We start from the raw sequence: 18,555 nt of genomic DNA, 5'->3' as shown, positions 1-18,555 counted from the left end.
AAAGGAATAATAATAGGATTTTGGAGAATTAAACTCTTTACACTGATTAGCATTTTCGCCACAAAGTAAAAAATAATTGAAATGACTGACGTGACTATCATCATAAATCATCACATTTTCTAAATTTTTATTTGTCTTGCTCCAGTAAATATCTTAGTGAAGGCCACAGGCACCTATAAAGAAGCTCTGGTTCAAATCATCAAACACTCGCAATTTGAAAAGTTCATTAATGAAAACTCAAAAAAGGAACAAGTATGAAAGGTGAAATTTATTGTAATTAAAAGAAATATTTACAAAAACAAAAACATTTGCGTAGCGCAACACTAATTTTCAATGAAAATGTGAAAACATAGGTGAAAGATATATAGAGAAAATTGAATTAAAAATGTACAATAACAATGAATTTATGTAATCGAAGATATGCCACAATTTACAAAAAACAATAGCAAAGTGAATGCGACTAGACGGGCACACTCTTTTGGCCACAATACTCATAACATATGGTACATATACTTGCATATGTATGCATGTATATACTTCATAAGTAAGAATCCCAAAAGGCTGTGCAAATGAATTACTATGTGAGTAACGCTGTAAGCACGCATTAATCACTGACAGATTACGCCGAAAATTGCATAACTAGCTGACAGGTAAGCCAATCAAATGACCAAGCGATGGCGAACAATATGACCAAATAACCATACCATTTGGAATGCTACTTGACTGTGGGGTGATAGAAAGCGGCTTGTCGTAGCAGAGATGTTTGTTGCGAAATTTCGAAATCTTGACTTACCATTTACTGTTATTTTTTTAAGAAATTAATGCGAAAAAATTTGCTGAATAGCGCTCTAAAGGGCAACCCATATTAGTATAACCACATTTGTATGTATATACTTGCATACTCATATGTGATAATGTGCATATGTATGTATATACTCTTATTCAGAGAAAATACCAATATAGGGTTTCTTAATAGGGTCGGGTTAATGGAGGCAAGGTAGGGCGACAAGTGACAGCATGACAAGTTACACGATTCAAAGCCAAATGCAAATGTTAAAACTGTATTATGATTATTCCTCGCGGAGGTGAGTGAATTGGCCATAAAGATCGGGAGATTAGACCCCATTACAGTTTTTCTTGCGGGGCTGTTTGAAATAGAAGGTCTATGACATTGCTCAAATTCAGCCGAATCAGTAATTGAAAGCTGAACTTCTCTGCGCCACCAGAAGGAGTTGCGGCGGGCATTTAAATAACATTTCGATTCGCGCTTATTGGAAACCCCTATAGCATTTGTGTAAGCCTAAAGAATATGCAAATGCAAACGTGGATATTTAATACATAGGCACATGTATTTAATAATATATACGTATGTATGTATTTCTAAATAGACACAAACATACGGTACTATTGCATTTGTGAATGGCCGTCACTCACTGCCGCACTCACATTTTATTGTTTACACACAACTGAGCACTGGCTGCTAGATTTGACTTTTGATTTTGGCCTTTCATCTCCACCAACCGCTAAATCCATCTGTACATACAAATGTATGTACATACATATAATATATGTTCACATCTACATGTGTACTAAATCAATTTGCATAAGCGAACAAAAACTTTACCGAAATGAAAGTGAAGAATTCGTAGTCGGCGTCTATGCATGTAAATATGTGTGTGTATGTTGGGATATTCACCCAATAGTGAACGATTTTTACATCCATTTCTGCTATTAATTTTCTAAAATATGGATTACACGGCTCTACCAAATTTACTTTCTTCAGCGTATTTAAAATGCGGACGCAAAATCAAATTGAACGCTGTGAAATTTTTGGAGTCCCTGATTACCGCCATTTCGAATTTTGAAAATTTTACATCAGATTTTTGATCTGCAGCCTTGAACACATCCAAGAAGTCATTTTTATGAGCTTATCTCATAATAATTTCCAATTGGATCGTTATCACTGGAACTTAACACCATTTTATTCAAAAGGCGAAAGATTTATTCGACAACTGAAGAGAAGCCAGAGTTCCCACGACAGTCGGTTCTACTTAACCGGAACGACCCGAATTTATATCCTCGTATATGCATGGGGAATGTTTATGCTGCTACAATAACAACACAACAACCATTTTATTCAGTACTTAATTTTTTTTTTTTTAACTTGGAAATACATTCCGGGTTTGCCATTGCCTACCGAGGAGCGGCTGCGGGTTGGTGTCGAAATTCTGTATGTACAAAATTCTAAAAACAAAATTCTGCTTTTTAAAATTCTGCTTTTTTAAAATTCTGTTTTTTTTTAAATTCTGCTTTCTAAAATTCTGCTTTCAAAATTCTGTATTACAAAATTCTGTATTAAAATATAATGTTAACAATGTTAAAGAGGTAATATAATTATTTAATTTGTTATTATTATTATTTTTTATTATTATTCGAGATATTAAATAAAAAATAATAATAATTTTTTCTTCAGTTTCGATAGAATCCACAGTATTTTTGCGTAGAACTTCTTTTCGCGTGGGCGGCCTTCGGCCGCGCTTCAAAAAAAAAACCTCATCAGTCCAACTCCGGTTACGCAATCCACAGTATTTTTGCGTAGAACTCTTCTAAAAAAAAACGAACTGCTGCGAAGAATTATTAAGAAAAGAAATGAATTAAGTCACACTACATATTTAAAAAGAATTCCAAAAAATATTGTAATTGGCTAAACTAAAATATTGTTATCGCTTAAACATATACATATGTATGTATATTTATGGAATAAATGTTTATTTTGTTACTTCTTGTATGACGAAAATCACAAAACTTGAATAAAGCAGAATTTTTCGCATTAAACATGCAGAATTTTGAAAAAGCAGAATTTTAGAAAGCAGAATTTTAAAAAGCAGAATTTGTTTGCAATTTACAGAATTTTGTCACCCAGAATTTTGTAATACAGAATAATGACACGCTCCCGCGGCTGCTATTAGAAACAACTTTTTCTTAATTTTGGTGTTTCCCGGGGATTCAAACATGACTCCGAATGGTAGTCACGCTTTCAGTCAGGTAGTCAGGCTTTTGAGAACAGGAGAGGTAAAAACCCAAAGTTTTGTAAAACCATGGCCAAAACATGATGAAAACCAGAATTGTACTCAGCGCACAAAAATACATCATAAATCATTCCCATGGCAGCTGGTTCTACGTACCGGAATGCCTCGGGATTTTCCGACCAAGGACTGCCGCCTCAGTAAACTAGCTCTGTCTTGTGCGCTGAACCTCAGCCCTCGTTTATCGCCACTGAAGCAGCTCCATGCAGAAAGATTGCTGCCAATACTTCTACCTAAAGCTGGCTAACCCAGAATTAGAAGTATGTTTCTGCTGCGTTTGCCAAAGACAGTTCCACCTGCTTAGGCCTTAAGACACATAGGAAGTGGCCCACACGAATGTGGCCACATGTTGCTTCCCCCATCTGGTACTCTAGTCCCCCTCGTCTTTTATCTCACGTAATACGTTGGTGCAACCATCCAGCACCCCAAATAGAGCTTGTACGGTTCCTCGGAATTCACCCGAGCAACATTACTCCTAAGGTGGGTATGTTGGCCCACAAGCGCCTGGTGATAGTTTTTTAGGATGTGCACGGTGTCATTTAAATGGACTGCACTGAAAAGGATAAAACGATCACCAGCTAATCCAGCAATTAGATCGATTCAACTGAATTTAATTGAAGTAAAAATAACGAGGAAAAAGTTCTCTTCCGCCGCAGTCGCAATGACAAAATAGCATGAATAAGGTTACGAATAAATCTATCATAAAAATTATTTTCTTGATATAGTCCCTGCAATTATTTTCTATTTACAAATATAGAACAACGATAACAGCATATGCAACCTATTCGGAGGCTCTCCCGAAATCATATTTTTGAAGTGTATAAATAAATTAAAGACACGTTGGATTAAATGATGCTACCTTCAAAAATGTGTTCCTAATTTGAAATCTCTTTTGACCGCATTGAAATATAGTGCTTCTTATGTTATTCGAATTTGCAGGACGTAAGGTGTTAATAGGAATAAAACTATTGTAAATAGTTCGACGCATCCATTTTCCTCGTACAAAATGCAAATGTTTATTTTGAAATGTTTTATTGTTCAATTATTTGTCTTTTTTTTCTGTGATTACGTTTATATTTACTTACTTAGTTGACAACTACAGCCGATGGTTGATCTTGGCCGCTACCAAAATGTTGCGCCAATCGCCTCTGCATTGACGCTAGTTAGAGACACCAAGTGCGGTCAATTTTTTGTCGTCTTGGTCTTTCCAACCTAGATGACGATGTCCTTTCTTGCGAGTTCCACCAGTACATTTCGAAAAGAGCACATTCTTTGCTGGGGCGTTATTATCCATTTGCTCAACATGGCCTAGGCAGCGCAGCCGCTGAATTTTAATGCGCTTCACTACGTCGATGTCGGCGTGCAGCTCGTACAGCTGGCACAGCTCGTGCTTATTCGGTGTTCGTCAATGTCCAGGACTCAGCGCCATACAGTAAGACTGGGAGGATGACGATGATTGATAGAGTTTCAATTACTTACCCAGCCCAAAATAGCAACTGTTGGCAAGAGTTATTCTTCGCTGGATCTCTTGGCTGACATTGTTGTTGGTGTTAATGCTGGATCCTAGGTAGATAAAAGCCTCGACTACGCTGAAGTCGTAATTGTCAATCGCAACCTGCTGTCGAATACGCGTAGACTTTTTAGTTGTTGAAGATACTTTTCTTGTCCTCGTTTATAATATAATTTTACCAAAATGAACAAAACAAATACCAAACTTAATTTTTATGTCAAGAATTTTATACTCTCCCCCTTCGATCCACTTTTTAAACTACTTTTTACCACCTATTCGCTACTAATTATTCAGTGAGCCATAAACCAAATTTTTATCTTATGTCATAGTCCAATAGTGTGCACAATGAGTCACAGCATGTGTGAGTTAATTTGTAATTAACTGTTGCATATTTTAAATGTGCACAAATATTTCACACCATGCATTTTAATTGTGATTGTGTCGTAGATACTCAAGTAACTAATGACAATTGAAAATTCCAATGAAAATGAAATTTTCAACTTTTGGGAAGCAAGTCAGCACACCGATATCCGGCTAATGCCAAAGGCAAGTAAACAAACTCAAAGCCAATTGACACAATTCACGTCTGCAATACTCAATATGCGTGCAAGTTGTTTGTACACTTTTAAGCAGGGCAAAACGCATTAGCGACAAATGCGAAAACAATTACCAAGTTTTGAAATAAATTTATATACGCATATTCATACATACGTGCATAGGGGTTTGGTGCCTATCGCCACAAGAATGAGTGCATGCAGGCATTGTACTCATACATCAATTATGCCCTACTCCGCTTCACTCCTACGGCGACTGAGTTCCGTTGTGACTATCACATTTACAATAAAATACATACATATGTATATTGTGCCTTTACACCATGCGAAATCGTTTATCGTATGTATATATCTTTGTATGTTACATGTCCGTTTATATGTAAGCATGCCGATTGTTTTGCGCTCCTGCTGTGGCTGGCATTGTGACTGTAGGTAACAGCACCAATAGATATTGGGCGAGGTGAAGCACCTCTTTGTCAGTGAAAGTGAATTTCTAGCCTGCAAATGAGTCATTTAATATATAATATATTCACTTACATACAGTCTGTCTCATAGGAGCGTGACCACCATAACTTCGTGTACTGGATTGTACGGGCTTATAATATTTACATTTAATATGCAATGTATTCAATACAATTTATAATCACCACAATTAGCTATGTATATTGGCTTCACTTCTTCAAATCATACTTTGTTATAATTTAGGTTCCAAATCATCCGAATTTGCCTTGATAACTGTTTGACCGTCCATATTTGTTTTCCTTTGAGTCTTTGCTTAACTATTGCCCAAATACTTTCAATATCAAGTGACTGTCAAAGCCATTCAAACATTTCAATCCTATTTGTGTTCGCTGCCTTCTTGTAAAATCCATAGTTGGCTAGTTCTTCGCAGGTGACGGTATTAATGCTTTTTAGTAAATTTTATTCATCACACAAATAAACGACCAAATCCTTTTTCAGAGAAGCAGCCCCAAATATAGCCCTTAACTAGATGCTTAACTGTTCGCTAAAGTTATCAATAATTATCAGTATACTAAGACCGACACATGCAATTATTTATAAAAAACGAAAATTCATCCGTGAATACTACGTTTTCCCAATTCTGTTCTGAATTTGCCTTAGCCCAGCAAATTTTCAATTCATAAGAATAAGAGCAGCGGTATATTCAATGTTGAAGCCTTTTGAACGTAAACGTTCTCGTATTGTGAATTAGGATACATGAATTCAACTTTTCCTTAAAACTGTTTCAGCTCCAGGCAATGATAAGTTCTGCTTTGTCAATGATCTTCTGATCTTTTTTTAAAGAGATTTTTTCCGGGGAAGTCAGTATACCATTGCGGCGTTCGTAGTAGGGTTGACTTCCATTCGGAAGTGTGCAGGCTCGAATCTCCATGCATTAAACACGAAATGATAGAAAAAAGTTTTTCTAATAGCGGTCGCCCTTCGGCAGGCAATGGCAGGCCTCCGAGTGTACTTTTACCATGAGTAGGCGTAAAACAGTAGGCTCCTCCGTTTGTGGAATATCATCGAACATCATCAATTAATTTTTTTTTATAAACCAACTCTAGATTTGAATTTTGCCGGACACGCTTGCTAGACAGACTGTGTACGTAATTGCTGGGCCAGATTATCCATAAGGCAGTGTAGGCACCTCAAGAGTTCTGACCTCTAAGATCTTGTGTTGATAAAGTAATACCCTGAGGATCATCGTCGAGCAGTCAGCAGAATGGCTTCCCCTTTATTCCTTCTTTTCGTTGGCTTTAAAAGTGCTTTCGCCACCATCAATGGAAACGCTATTTGGGAAGCACTGAAAATCAGTGACGCACCAGATAAAATAACGTGTACCCTCAAAGGGCTGTACTTATATTTGGAAGCAGAATGCAGTATTCAGTTCAAAGGGAAGAACAGCGAAAAGCTTGAAATATCATATGGAGTGTGCCACGGTTGCGTTTTGACTCCTCTGCTGTTTATCCTAGTACTGGATGGGGTCTTAAGAAAAACTGACCGCGAAGCTCCAGATGGAATTCAGTGGAATCCATTTCAAAAGCTGAGTGACTTGAACTATGCGGATTAAACATGTTTTCTCTCACATTTGCATGGCGCATTAGCCAAATCTCGCGAGCCTTCTGCCAGCTGAATGTTATATCTCGAAACACCAAACTAAGGATCTTCAACCCAAACATCAAATCAGTCCTTCTGTATCCCTTAAAGACATGGAAAGTCACTGGCGCGATCTGCAATAAATTGTTCGTTTTTATTAACAAGTGCCTACGTATAATCTGCCGAGTTTTCTGGCCAAATACAATACCAATTCAAATGAAGACCTCTACGCGATCACTAACAGTATGAAAATAAACTCCAAAATCAAAAATAGAAAATGGAGCTAGAAAAGACAACACCGAGATTGCGAATATGGCGTTCGAGTGGAATCCACAATGGAAAAGAGGGCGTGGTCGACCAAAGATGGCGTGGGTGCGAAGGGCGTGTACTGAAAGCGAGAATTTTGGTTCCTGGAGTCAAATAAGGAGCTACGCAAATGTCAAAAGATGTTGGAAGAGGATAGTTTCCGTCTTATGTTCGGACTAAGAGCGGAAGATTGTTTATATTTATACACCAATGCTTTATTATGGCGTAGATATTCGAAAAAATGTTCTGTTATGTTCAACATTAATCTACACTGGCACTTTATAGACTTTAACAAGCGTTTTATAAGCTCAACAGAAAATATATCAATCATCACCTAAAAGTACTGAGTATACCACAAAAATACATCAATTTGATCAATATGACTCTTATACACTCAAACTCTAAAGTAATAATGAATGGCGAAATATCTGACAAATTCGACGGATGCGTAGAAGACGATATACGCAAGATGAAAATCTCACAGCATAGAGCGAAAGCGGACTGTCGAGAAGAATGGAGGCGTATTGTACAGGAGACAATAGTCCACCCCGAACTGTAACGCCAAGATGAGGAACCCATTAAGAAAAAACAAACATTTTCAAATATTTTCGGAATTGAATATTTAATTTGAAGATTTATAGCTTATAATACGTTCACATATAAGTAGATGATCCACTTTTTCGTGCTTAACTCCCAATCCGTAATACGCTTTGTCCTCTTATTACTTATTATAAAATGCAATATCAAATTTCGCATGCGTATTGCTGCCATAATTTTTTGAAACCTCAGTAAACCTCATTTACGGATTTCCTCCAACTCTTTATTATTAGCAGCCAATTGCGCAAATAAATTAGCTATTCCTTCTCCTTGTATTTTTTTCATATCGTTAGTAATAATTAAATAAACCAAAAACACCAAAATATTCCGCCAAAATAATTGCTGTGAAAAAAGCCTTTCACAACAGTATAGACAGCTGATTGTCAATTTTGTAGGTAATCTGCGAAATATGAACGGCTAGATTAATTTTGTGGATTTATTGGTAATTAATGCATATGTGAACGTACTTTTAGAAAAGCTAAACTTTTTTAGTTTTCGATTTTTATGCTGTTTAAAAAATTCATGGTATATATTTATATTAACAGCATCTCATTAGATTGAAATACGCCTTAGATAGAAAACATTTTAAATTTTGAAACTTTTTTTTTGAATTTTTGTTATGGCGATCTTCAGTAAAGTAAATGCTCTGTATTCAGATTGACTTGCTCAGCTTAATCTTTTTTCGTTTGCTAAAGTCAAATTTTTTATGATACATACATCCTGTTCACGAATCCAGTTTTATTCAAGTCTTTTGGTGTACATTAAAACAATATCGTATGGGCAAATCTATTCAAGTAGGCAAGCAAATAATACAACTGTGGGAAAGCTAATTCTATTTGTTTTTGTACGACTCCCAAAAATTTTTATAATTTGATGTAATTAGCTGTAATATGTGTACAAATTTTGAGATCAATAAATTTAAAAGTTTTCTCAGAAAAAGTTCTGGAAAATTCGCTTTTTTCATCCTTCTACAACGAATTCACAAATTTAAATTTAAATGAATTCTAACCGACAGTTTTCTTAGGAACATCTAAATTCACATGGTTTTCTTCCTAGAGCAAAAAATGAAACTGTGAAAGTGAGTCCCAAATGTTGGATTCACAGTGGATTTAATTGATATTCACTCGGAACCTGCCTGATTAACGTTTCATATCTCCATTTTTAATAAGAGCAACAATTTTTAGTATCGATGTAATCAGCGAAGCATTCCGTACCTTTTACTTGTACCGATAAAAAGTTTTAGTTACAACTAAACCAGTTCATATCTGAAGAAAAACTGGCATATGTGAATCATGTGTAGGTCTTTTCAATAGAAACATAGTATAGATTTTGCAAAACCGAATCGGAGAATTTTAAATTGACGGACTGAGAGATTTCCAATAACTATGAATTTTTGAACGACTCAGAATTTCGATATATATATATATAATTGGCGCATACACCCGTTTTGGGTGTTTGGCCGAGCTCCTCCTCCTATTTGTGGTGTGCGTCTTGATGTGGTCCCACAAATGGAGGGACCTACAGTTTCAAGCCGACTCCGAACGGCAGATATTTTTATGAGGTTTGCCATTGACTGCCAAGAGGCGACCGCTATTAGAAAAATGTTTTTCTTAATTTTGATGTTTCACCGAGATTCGAACCTACGTTCTCTCTGTGAATTCCGAATGGTAGTCACGCACCAACCCATTCGGCTACGTTGGCCGCCGAAATTCGATAGTACTTTTTATTTTGCGTAACTATCCCAATGAAAAAATATAAACCTCTGTATTGAAATACAAAATTAACATGGCCCTGTTAAAAGCCTTGTTTTTAATCTTAGGTTATTATTATTATTAGAAGGCCATTACGCACTGCGACCAGAGTTGATCTATTGTGCAAGACCTATTTTTGTAACCCTAGAGTTTAAGGCTTTTTATAAATTTTAGCACTATTGTGGGTTTGTTGTTCCAAAGATTACATGGAGATACTACGATACCACCAAGGTGGTGAAGTCTTTGTCTGCCCAGCGCAGGACATTCACAAAGCACATGTTCTGAGCTTTCTATATCCATTTCGCAAAAGCGGCAGACATTGGTCTCTGATAGACCAATGTTATTTAAATGATACCTCAGGCTGCAGTGACCTGTGAGGTATCCTGTTAAAAGACGCAGATCTACTCTGTTTAGTGAGAGTAGCTTGTCTGATATTCCTTTGTTGGGACTAAGAAATTGTTTGGCTTGACGCTGACCGGCACAATTTAGCCAGTGTGCAGCAAATTTCCTTTCTTCCCATTTCCTGAGGAATTCATTAATGTGGCTTTTCGTGAGTCCACAGAAAGGCTCAGGACCAGTAAGTTGCATATTTGCTCCTTGTTTTGGGAGGTCATCAGCCATTTCATTCCCCTCATGCCCTTCATGTCCCGGAATCCAGACTAGAGTTACTGTGTTGAGGTTTCCTAACATGTTGAGAAGGTTTAGGCAATCATTTACCAATTTAGAGGTGATAGTTGTTGATAGAAGGGCTTTTAGAGCCGCTTGACTATCTGAGAGTATGTAGATGTGAGTACCTCTCATTTTCCTGCGAAGGCATTCTCTCACACATATTTCAATGGCATGTATTTCTGCCTGGAATATTGTTGGGTAGAGTCCCATCGGAATCGATTTTTTAAATTTAGGCCCATTGATTCCTGCCCCTGCTCTACCATCTTCCAGCTTGGACCCATCAGTGAACCATAATTGAGATCCAGGCTTGAAATTGATAGAATTAGTTCTCCAAGTTGTTCGTTCATTAATAATAATTCGGAAGTTTCTGTAGAGAATGGGTTTGGGAGATATTGTATCCACCCTGTGTAGTATAGGAGTGTGTCGAAAGTCTTCTAAGATCTTTAGATGTCCTCTCATATCTCCACTTTTAAGATCGGCGTTGCCTTTTAGTCTTAAGGCACTCAATCTTGCTTCTTTTTCAATTAAGATGGGAAGCGGTGGTATACCTAGGAGCACGCCCAAAGCGTCAGTTGGGCATGTTTTCATTGCTCCTGTTATACCGATGCAGATGAGGCGGTACAATTTGTTGAGATCGCTTGCCGCCTTTCGTTGCTTAACTTTGGGCCACCATGCTATGGAAGCATAAGTGACTATAGGCTTAACAACTGTAGTGAATGTCCAGTAGGTCATTCTGGGGCTGAGCCCCCATGTTTTACCAAAAAGCCTTGTGCAGACATAGAATGCCCTTGTGGCTTTTACAGTAACTTTCTCAAGATGCGAGTTCCAGGTAAGCGCTTTGTCAAGGTTGATACCAAGGTAGTTCGCCTCTGTGGAGAGTTGTAGAGTCGATTCATTCAGGACAGGACATTTGATGTTGATATTCCTTTTCCTGGTGAACGGCACTAGCGCAGTTTTAGATGGGTTGATAGAGAGCCCTTTGTCAGTGCACCATTTGTTTATTATGTTGAGGGCTTGTTGCATGCGGTTAGAGATGGTCTCTTCATGCCAGCCCACTATATATACTACCAGGTCATCAGCATAGCCCTGGGTGTGGAATCCTAGGTTGTTCAGTTTGTGGAGAAGTTCATCTATTACTAGTGTCCACAGGAGAGGAGAGAGTACTCCCCCTTGCGGGCAACCTCTTGTGGCCTTGATAGACTTTATTCTTCCTCCTAATTCTGTACTGATCGTTCTGGATTTCAGCATCGATATAGTCCATCGTCTGATGGGTTTAGGTACGTCCTTTTGAGATAGGGCATTGTTGATTGCCTCATAGGACGTATTATCGAAAGCTCCTGTTATGTCAATAAAAGCGCAAAGTGCGATTTGTTTTGACTCAATAGCTTTTTCAATAATGGTTCCTAGACTGTGTATTGCAGTCTCAGTAGATTTACCTTGTTGGTAGGCAAATTGAAGTTGGTGCAGTGGGAAATTAACCAAATTATTCTCCCGTATGTGCTGATCCAATATTTTTTCCATTGTTTTTAGGAAAAATGAGCTAAGGCTAATCGGTCTGTATGACTTAGGCAATTGTTCGGGTTTTTTCCCTACCTTTGGAATGAATACGACCTTTACCTCAGCCCATTTCGTAGGAATATAACCTAGCAATAGGCTTGCTTTATATAGTCTGGACAAAGTAGGGACAATGTATTGGCTTCCCTTTTGCAGAAGGCAAGGGAATATCCCATCAGGTCCAGGAGATTTGTATGGGCTAAATGTAGATATAGCCCATTGTACCCGATTTTCATGGAATAGCTTATTTGCCAGCTTTAGGTCCTCCCTGTCAGCATAAGTGATAGGTTCTACCAACAATCTTAGGTTTTTTTCACTTCTAGTTTATTATGATTTATTTTTTATTTCTTTCAAAATAATTTACGTTATTATTTATTTTTGATATCTTTGTCTAGCCCATTGTACCCGATTTTCATGGAATAGCTTATTTGCCAGCTTTAGGTCCTCCCTGTCAGCATAAGTGATAGGTTCTACCAACAATCTTAGGTTTTTTTCACTTCTAGTTTATTATGATTTATTTTTTATTTCTTTCAAAATAATTTACGTTATTATTTATTTTTGATATCTTTTGAAATTCATACAACTTTATTTGGCTAATGAAGTTTTGCACTTGCAAATAAAAATTAACAGGCATCTCTTTTCTTGGACTATCTATGCTTTATAAAAATCAACAAAATATGCATTGTGCATTTCGTATATAAAAATTGTATATGTATGTACATATGTACGTATGATTGTATATAGTATATTGTTTTAGCATATCACATATGTATCGCCGAAAATTGCTTACAATCCACAAATTGCTATAACCACATTTTGGTTTAATATTATGAATAATGATTATATAAAAAACATTTAAAAAACACAAATCTAACCCAATAAACATTCCGTTGAGCATTGGTAGCTATTTGTAAACTCCTTACGTACATTGTTTTCTCTCAATTCCGCTTACAACTAATATTCACTTTTAAAGCATATGTCCGTATTCCTTGAAATACGTATGTAAATATTAGACGCAATTATATTGAAGTATATTAAATATAATATTTCTGCACGCCTTGCAATTCGTATGCAATTATTAGATGGAATAATATTGAAATATATTAATTGAAATGTTAGCTTGTGCCTTATTACTCAGTCTAACGTACTGGTCAATACTCGATCGTTGTAAAAAGCTTCTTCCGGCACTCCTGCAGACTTGATTTATCAAATGCTTGCGAGTTCTGTTCCCAATCCTCTAGGCTAAGAAAACTACTCGGCGGGCTTAATACCGTTGGCGAAGATTGAAAATCATTAAGGTTCTCAATGCCACAAACATTTTCTACCACACTATAAGGAATAAATTAAATATTTCCATTTAATTTTAATTAATAATTCATTTTAACAATTGCAAGTGTATATTTACGTATATTGAAAACTGGTCTTGGTTAGATCCTTTCGTGAACGAAAACTGTGGTTATGGTGGTTATTGCGATTTACAGGCGTTGAGTTTACTACTTTATTCGCCGCAAAAGTTATAGGTGTACTTTGCTCTAAAAAATGTAGATAATTTTCTCCGGGCAAAAGCTCGACGGGAGTATTTCGCATACTTCCCGCAGTAGGTGTTGATGCAAGTAAATGCATAGAGATCATCGGTGGGCGTTTATCTTTAATTTTTTGTGGCATTGGAGAACCCAAAGGTTTGCGCCCAGTGCCTATCGAATCACGATGTAAGTAAACTGTAAGAATTGACGTGACAAACTTAAAAATTATTTGTTTTAAACTGCATAACTTAGACCATGCAGCTTTACGTGAACGCCGTATCGTATGTTTCTATAAGAGATATATTGTCAGTATTTGCATGAACACATATTTTATTTTACTTCTACCATTTTTAAAACCAATCCCCATCGATTCCGACGCTCCATCAAGCTCACTAGCTTTTTATGACCCAAAATGGTATCTACTGTGGGCCGTGAGTCAGGTTCAGGTGACATCATTTGTCTTATAAGAGTTTCCAAATCTGGTGATATGGCTGTGATATTCGGAAAAATTAATATGTTAAGTATATGAAAATTCTAGATATATTGCTTACATTTCATAAAATCTTGTGGTAAGACTCCGCTACGTAATTGTTGCCACAATGGTCCATTGTGGGGCAGTTCTAAGTAGCAGGATAACTCAAGTATTGCCACACCTAAACTAAAAATATCCGCTGCTTTGGAGAATCTGCCCTGCAATATTTCCGGTGCCATATAACGAGAATCGCCTTCTGTTGCTTGATGACGATTTGCCTGAAAAGCACAAACAATTTAATTTGAATTTCACCAAAAATAACTAAAATAAATATGTTTTAGATATTAAATTAATATTTATTCCAACGCTTTGGAAAATACTATAAGGCAAATATGTTTGTTGTTGTAGTATATAAATATAAGTACACTGTTGGAAAATATTAGTTTTAGGCCTGAGGGCGATCTTACAACTACTAACATTCGGGCCAACCTCACATATTTCTGTGATTTTATCGACATTATCGACATTTTCTTTAACATCAAAAATGCCTGAACGGAATCGACCAAACCAAAATAGCACGTAATTAGTAGTTACTGCATCGGAGCCATTAACTCCATTCACCATTTCAGCGGCCTGGATAGCATTTTCGACTTTATCAGAGAAAAGCTGTAAAATGTACCGAATTTTCTCTTTGTTGACTTCCATTGGACATAAACTTTAAATTGTTTAATCGATACTTTATATGATATGGATCACTACAGCCATCTACCAAGAAAATAATGGATAATGGATTTATTCTCCAAACTAATTAATAGAAACGAATATTTTCATGTAATTTTTGAGAATTTTGTTTTTTTATTTTTTAAGACTTTTGAATGACTTTATTCCACATTTCTTCCCTATTTATAGCTTTTAAATGCCCGATTATCTTTTTAAGTTCTGCCCAAAGATGCATCATTGAGTTTTAGTCAGAAGACTGCGAGGGTCACCCTTAAACATTCACCTTTCCTTTTTTAAACCACTCCTTTGCTAATTTTGATGAATGCTTGGGATCGTTTACCTGCATAAACCCCCATCTCATGTGCATTTCTGTTTTTTTTGCTTTACTGTTTGTTGTTTTTTCGTATATCTGGGATTGGTAGTTGAACATATTATTTTCCCGTCAGATCCAAGCATATTTATTTTTGTTTAATCGGTCCATAGCACATTTTCCCAGTTTCGATGGATCAAGTGTTCTCTTGTAAATTGAAGTCTTTTGGCTTTGTTCTGTTCCGTTAACTCAATAACTCTCCTTGGTGTTCTTGTTAATAATCTCGCTTGCAATCCTGTAACTTGCAAATTTAGCTCAGCTTTGAATTCATTTTAATTTTGGTATAACGCATGCGTTTTTGGTTTTCTCTTCCCACAACAAAAAACCGGTAACCACATATTGAAAACAATCTTAGCAAAATCACTTTGCATATAAGTGCACTGTTTCTATTATATTTTCCAACAGTGTATATAGAAAAGACCAAATAATTAACAATTTAACTTTTTTATAAAAATAATTTTTATCTAAAAAAAAAGTTTAGCCAAATGGACCCTATTTATAAATCAATTCGTTAAATAGAAGATAAAATTATCCTTCATTTGAAATACAAAATTACATATTGAAGCTAAAATTTCGTTATTTCTTATTTGAGTCCGGCTGCAGACTTTTGGATTACAGGGGCAGGGAAAATCAGCATATTATACTATTGCGGAATTTCTTACAACAAATTATAAATCAAGTAAAATGTATTTTAATTTGAGGTGGAATGATACTAATTTCGTTAAAATCAGTTTAGAATAAAAAAATACCATTTGAAGTGTATATACTATATAATATAATATATATGAGGTACTTTGTAGGAATTATATCTGTTTTTGTAGCAGCATTATATCTCACACGCTCTGCTTCATAAATCAAATCATTCTGGACTAGGAGAAATTATTCATTTCCATTCCAAAATACACTTCAAATGGTATTTTCTTATAGGTACTAAACTGATTTTAACGAAATTAGTATCATTCCACGTCAAATTAATATATATATATATATTATATATATATACAGTAGGTTCTGTTTTTATGCGGCTTTTTTTTATGCGGTTTTGAAATAGTGCGGTTTTTTTTTAAATTACAAAATGCATGTCGACCTATCGGGAATTGTACATATAAACAAGATTCTAAACCAGCTAAGCAAAAACTCATCACAGATTACATCAGAAATGCTAACCCTACAAGTATGGAACTGCCTGCATAACTATCTACATCAGACGTGTACATTTCCTAAAGTGACGAAAGTGATTTTACGCCAAATCCTAAACGAACGCGCAACATGTGGGTATTGTCTGATTCTATTTCTGACTTAAATTTATTTTTCGATTCTGACGTTTCTTAAATAAAGATATAATTTTCAAAAATACAATATTTTGTTTATGCGATTTTATTTAATTATTTCAGATTCATGCGGTCATGCGGAACGTATCTTAGTTATAATATGGGACTAGTGCCCTTTTTTATGCGATTTTATTACATTATTTCAGATTTATGCGGTTTTAGCATTTGAAACGTATCTATAGTTTTACTATAGAACTAGTAGCTTTTTTTATGCTGTTTTTTTTTTTATGCTGTTTCTTGCGGAACGTATCTACCGCATAAAAACAGAACCTACTGTATATATTATATATATATATATATTATATATATATATATATTATATATATATATATATTATATATATATATATATTATATATATATATATATATATGCATATGCATATAATTTGTATTATTGTGAAAATGTAATGCTACTCAAAATTATTCAAAACTAACTGCTAGTTCCGTTGGTTAAATTATAACGAAACAACGCTTGTAAGAAATTTCGTTTACAGTTATCCATCCAGCCATACAAATTACTCGTATATCTGCGTTTCCACCACAGTCGGTTCTACGTTACCGAAACGACCCGGATTTATATCCGGCCAAGGACTGTCAATTCAGCAGCAATCCCCGTATGTAAATATGGGGAATGTTTGCTACAACAACAACAACAACTCGTATATCTGGTAATGTATTGGAAATAACCTTCTTTTTTATCATGGTTTTAAATATTTTCGTACTCACTCTATCTACGTCAATAACCAAACCAAAGTCGGCCAATTTACAACTATCGTCATCGCCTATCAATACATTGTCCAACTTGATGTCTAGATGTATAAGATTTCGGTCATGCAGGCTTTTCAATGCTAGCAACAAGTCCAATAGCATGTTCCAAATCTTTTCTTCAGGTATATGCCGATGTCGTACTAAATACCTGTCTAAACTTTCTCGGCATAGCTCCATTTGCATATACAAACGATTTTTTTGCTCCCATGCGCGGTAGAATTGCACAAAATTAGCATGACCAGAGAATTCCTCATAACGCCGCACTTCCTCTAGTCGCTCTTGACGATAATGCTCGCTTCGATATAATTCCTTTGACATTTTTATCGCATACATTCGTCCATCTTCTTTAGAACGCACTTTAAAGACTTCGCCAAACGAACCCTCACCTATTTTCGCAAGGCGCGTAAAGCATTGTTCGAAGTATGTTTCATTCATTGAGCGATCATAGGAACGGCTTAATGAATTGGCGTCCAACTCAGGTAACGCGTTGCCATTGCCATCAGATTCACCCCGGAAAGAAATTGCATGTGCAGTTGTTGACATAGAAGCGGAAGAATGGCTACGATTCGCTAATCTTAGTTTTGGAGGGCGAAGTCGGTATTCTTGTAACCTTTGGCTCTGCTTTTGCGAGTGTTGAAATTCGACTTGTGCTCGAATATCCGGCACTGGTAGACGGGGCATTGGAAGCTCAGATTCGGTTGCCATATCACTGTAACATAGAAGTAAAACAAAAAATTATATTATACTTGGAGCTAATGTGACTATCTGAAAACAAATTGCTTTTACCTTAAATAATAAAGTTTCTTAGTAAACTGCGAATAATCCTAAAGAAAAATAGATTTTTCACTCGACGTACCGCAACAAAAAAACAAAAACGCCGTTTTCAAAATTGACAGAACCGCCGCGTTTACAAAAAGTTTTGTAAAACGCAGCTCTGCGCGACATCCAAATCAAAGCTGCCATATCCAAGTTTTTTAATTCTAGGTGTTTTATTGGTTTATTTAGCTCAACAAAGATCGTTTAGTCAACATTTATGTTTTACGCCTTGGTTTAAGGATTGAGAAATCGCACGGACTTTGAATAGTGTAAATTGATAAAAATGAGCGAATAGCAATTACAATGCCACCACACCCAACTCGTTTTAATATTGAAAATTTGGCTGGAATTTAGAACAATGTATATTTTAGAATTTATGGCAAACTATAATGTTTTTTTAATGAAACTTGGTGGAGATGTTAGTGAG

At 35.9% G+C, this 18,555-nt stretch overlaps 1 protein-coding gene across 1 annotated transcript; it reads right to left on the bottom strand.

The window, feature by feature from the left end:
• Window positions 1–12,663: 12,663 nt before the first annotated feature.
• LOC128859559 (membrane-associated tyrosine- and threonine-specific cdc2-inhibitory kinase) lies at window positions 12,664–18,208 on the bottom strand. The gene is made up of 6 exons (XM_054096475.1): window positions 18,099–18,208; window positions 17,271–18,021; window positions 14,202–14,400; window positions 13,996–14,141; window positions 13,533–13,939; window positions 12,664–13,456 (listed from the first exon to the last, which is right to left on the bottom strand). The coding sequence occupies exons 2-6, from the start codon at window positions 18,015–18,017 to the stop codon at window positions 13,279–13,281; spliced, it is 1,677 nt and encodes a 558-aa protein (XP_053952450.1). The 5' UTR covers window positions 18,018–18,021; window positions 18,099–18,208; the 3' UTR covers window positions 12,664–13,278.
• Between the last annotated feature and the right edge of the window lie 347 nt (window positions 18,209–18,555).

This window comes from Anastrepha ludens, chromosome 4 (genome assembly GCF_028408465.1).
Source record: "Anastrepha ludens isolate Willacy chromosome 4, idAnaLude1.1, whole genome shotgun sequence".
NCBI lineage: Eukaryota > Metazoa > Arthropoda > Insecta > Diptera > Tephritidae > Anastrepha > Anastrepha ludens.
This window is presented reverse-complemented; position numbering and strand designations above follow the sequence as displayed.

Excerpts from the sequence above, each read along its gene's own strand:
- LOC128859559 (XM_054096475.1), bottom strand. The coding sequence starts at position 18,017 with ATGGCAACCGAATCTGAGCTTCCAATGCCCCGTCTACCAGTGCCGGAT. Across the intron at positions 14,401-17,270 it reads TGGTTATTGACGTAGATAGA|GCAAATCGTCATCAAGCAAC; the intron begins GTGAGTACGAAA and ends TGTGCTTTTCAG. Across the intron at positions 13,940-13,995 it reads GGGGATTGGTTTTAAAAATG|AAACATACGATACGGCGTTC; the intron begins GTAGAAGTAAAA and ends TATCTCTTATAG.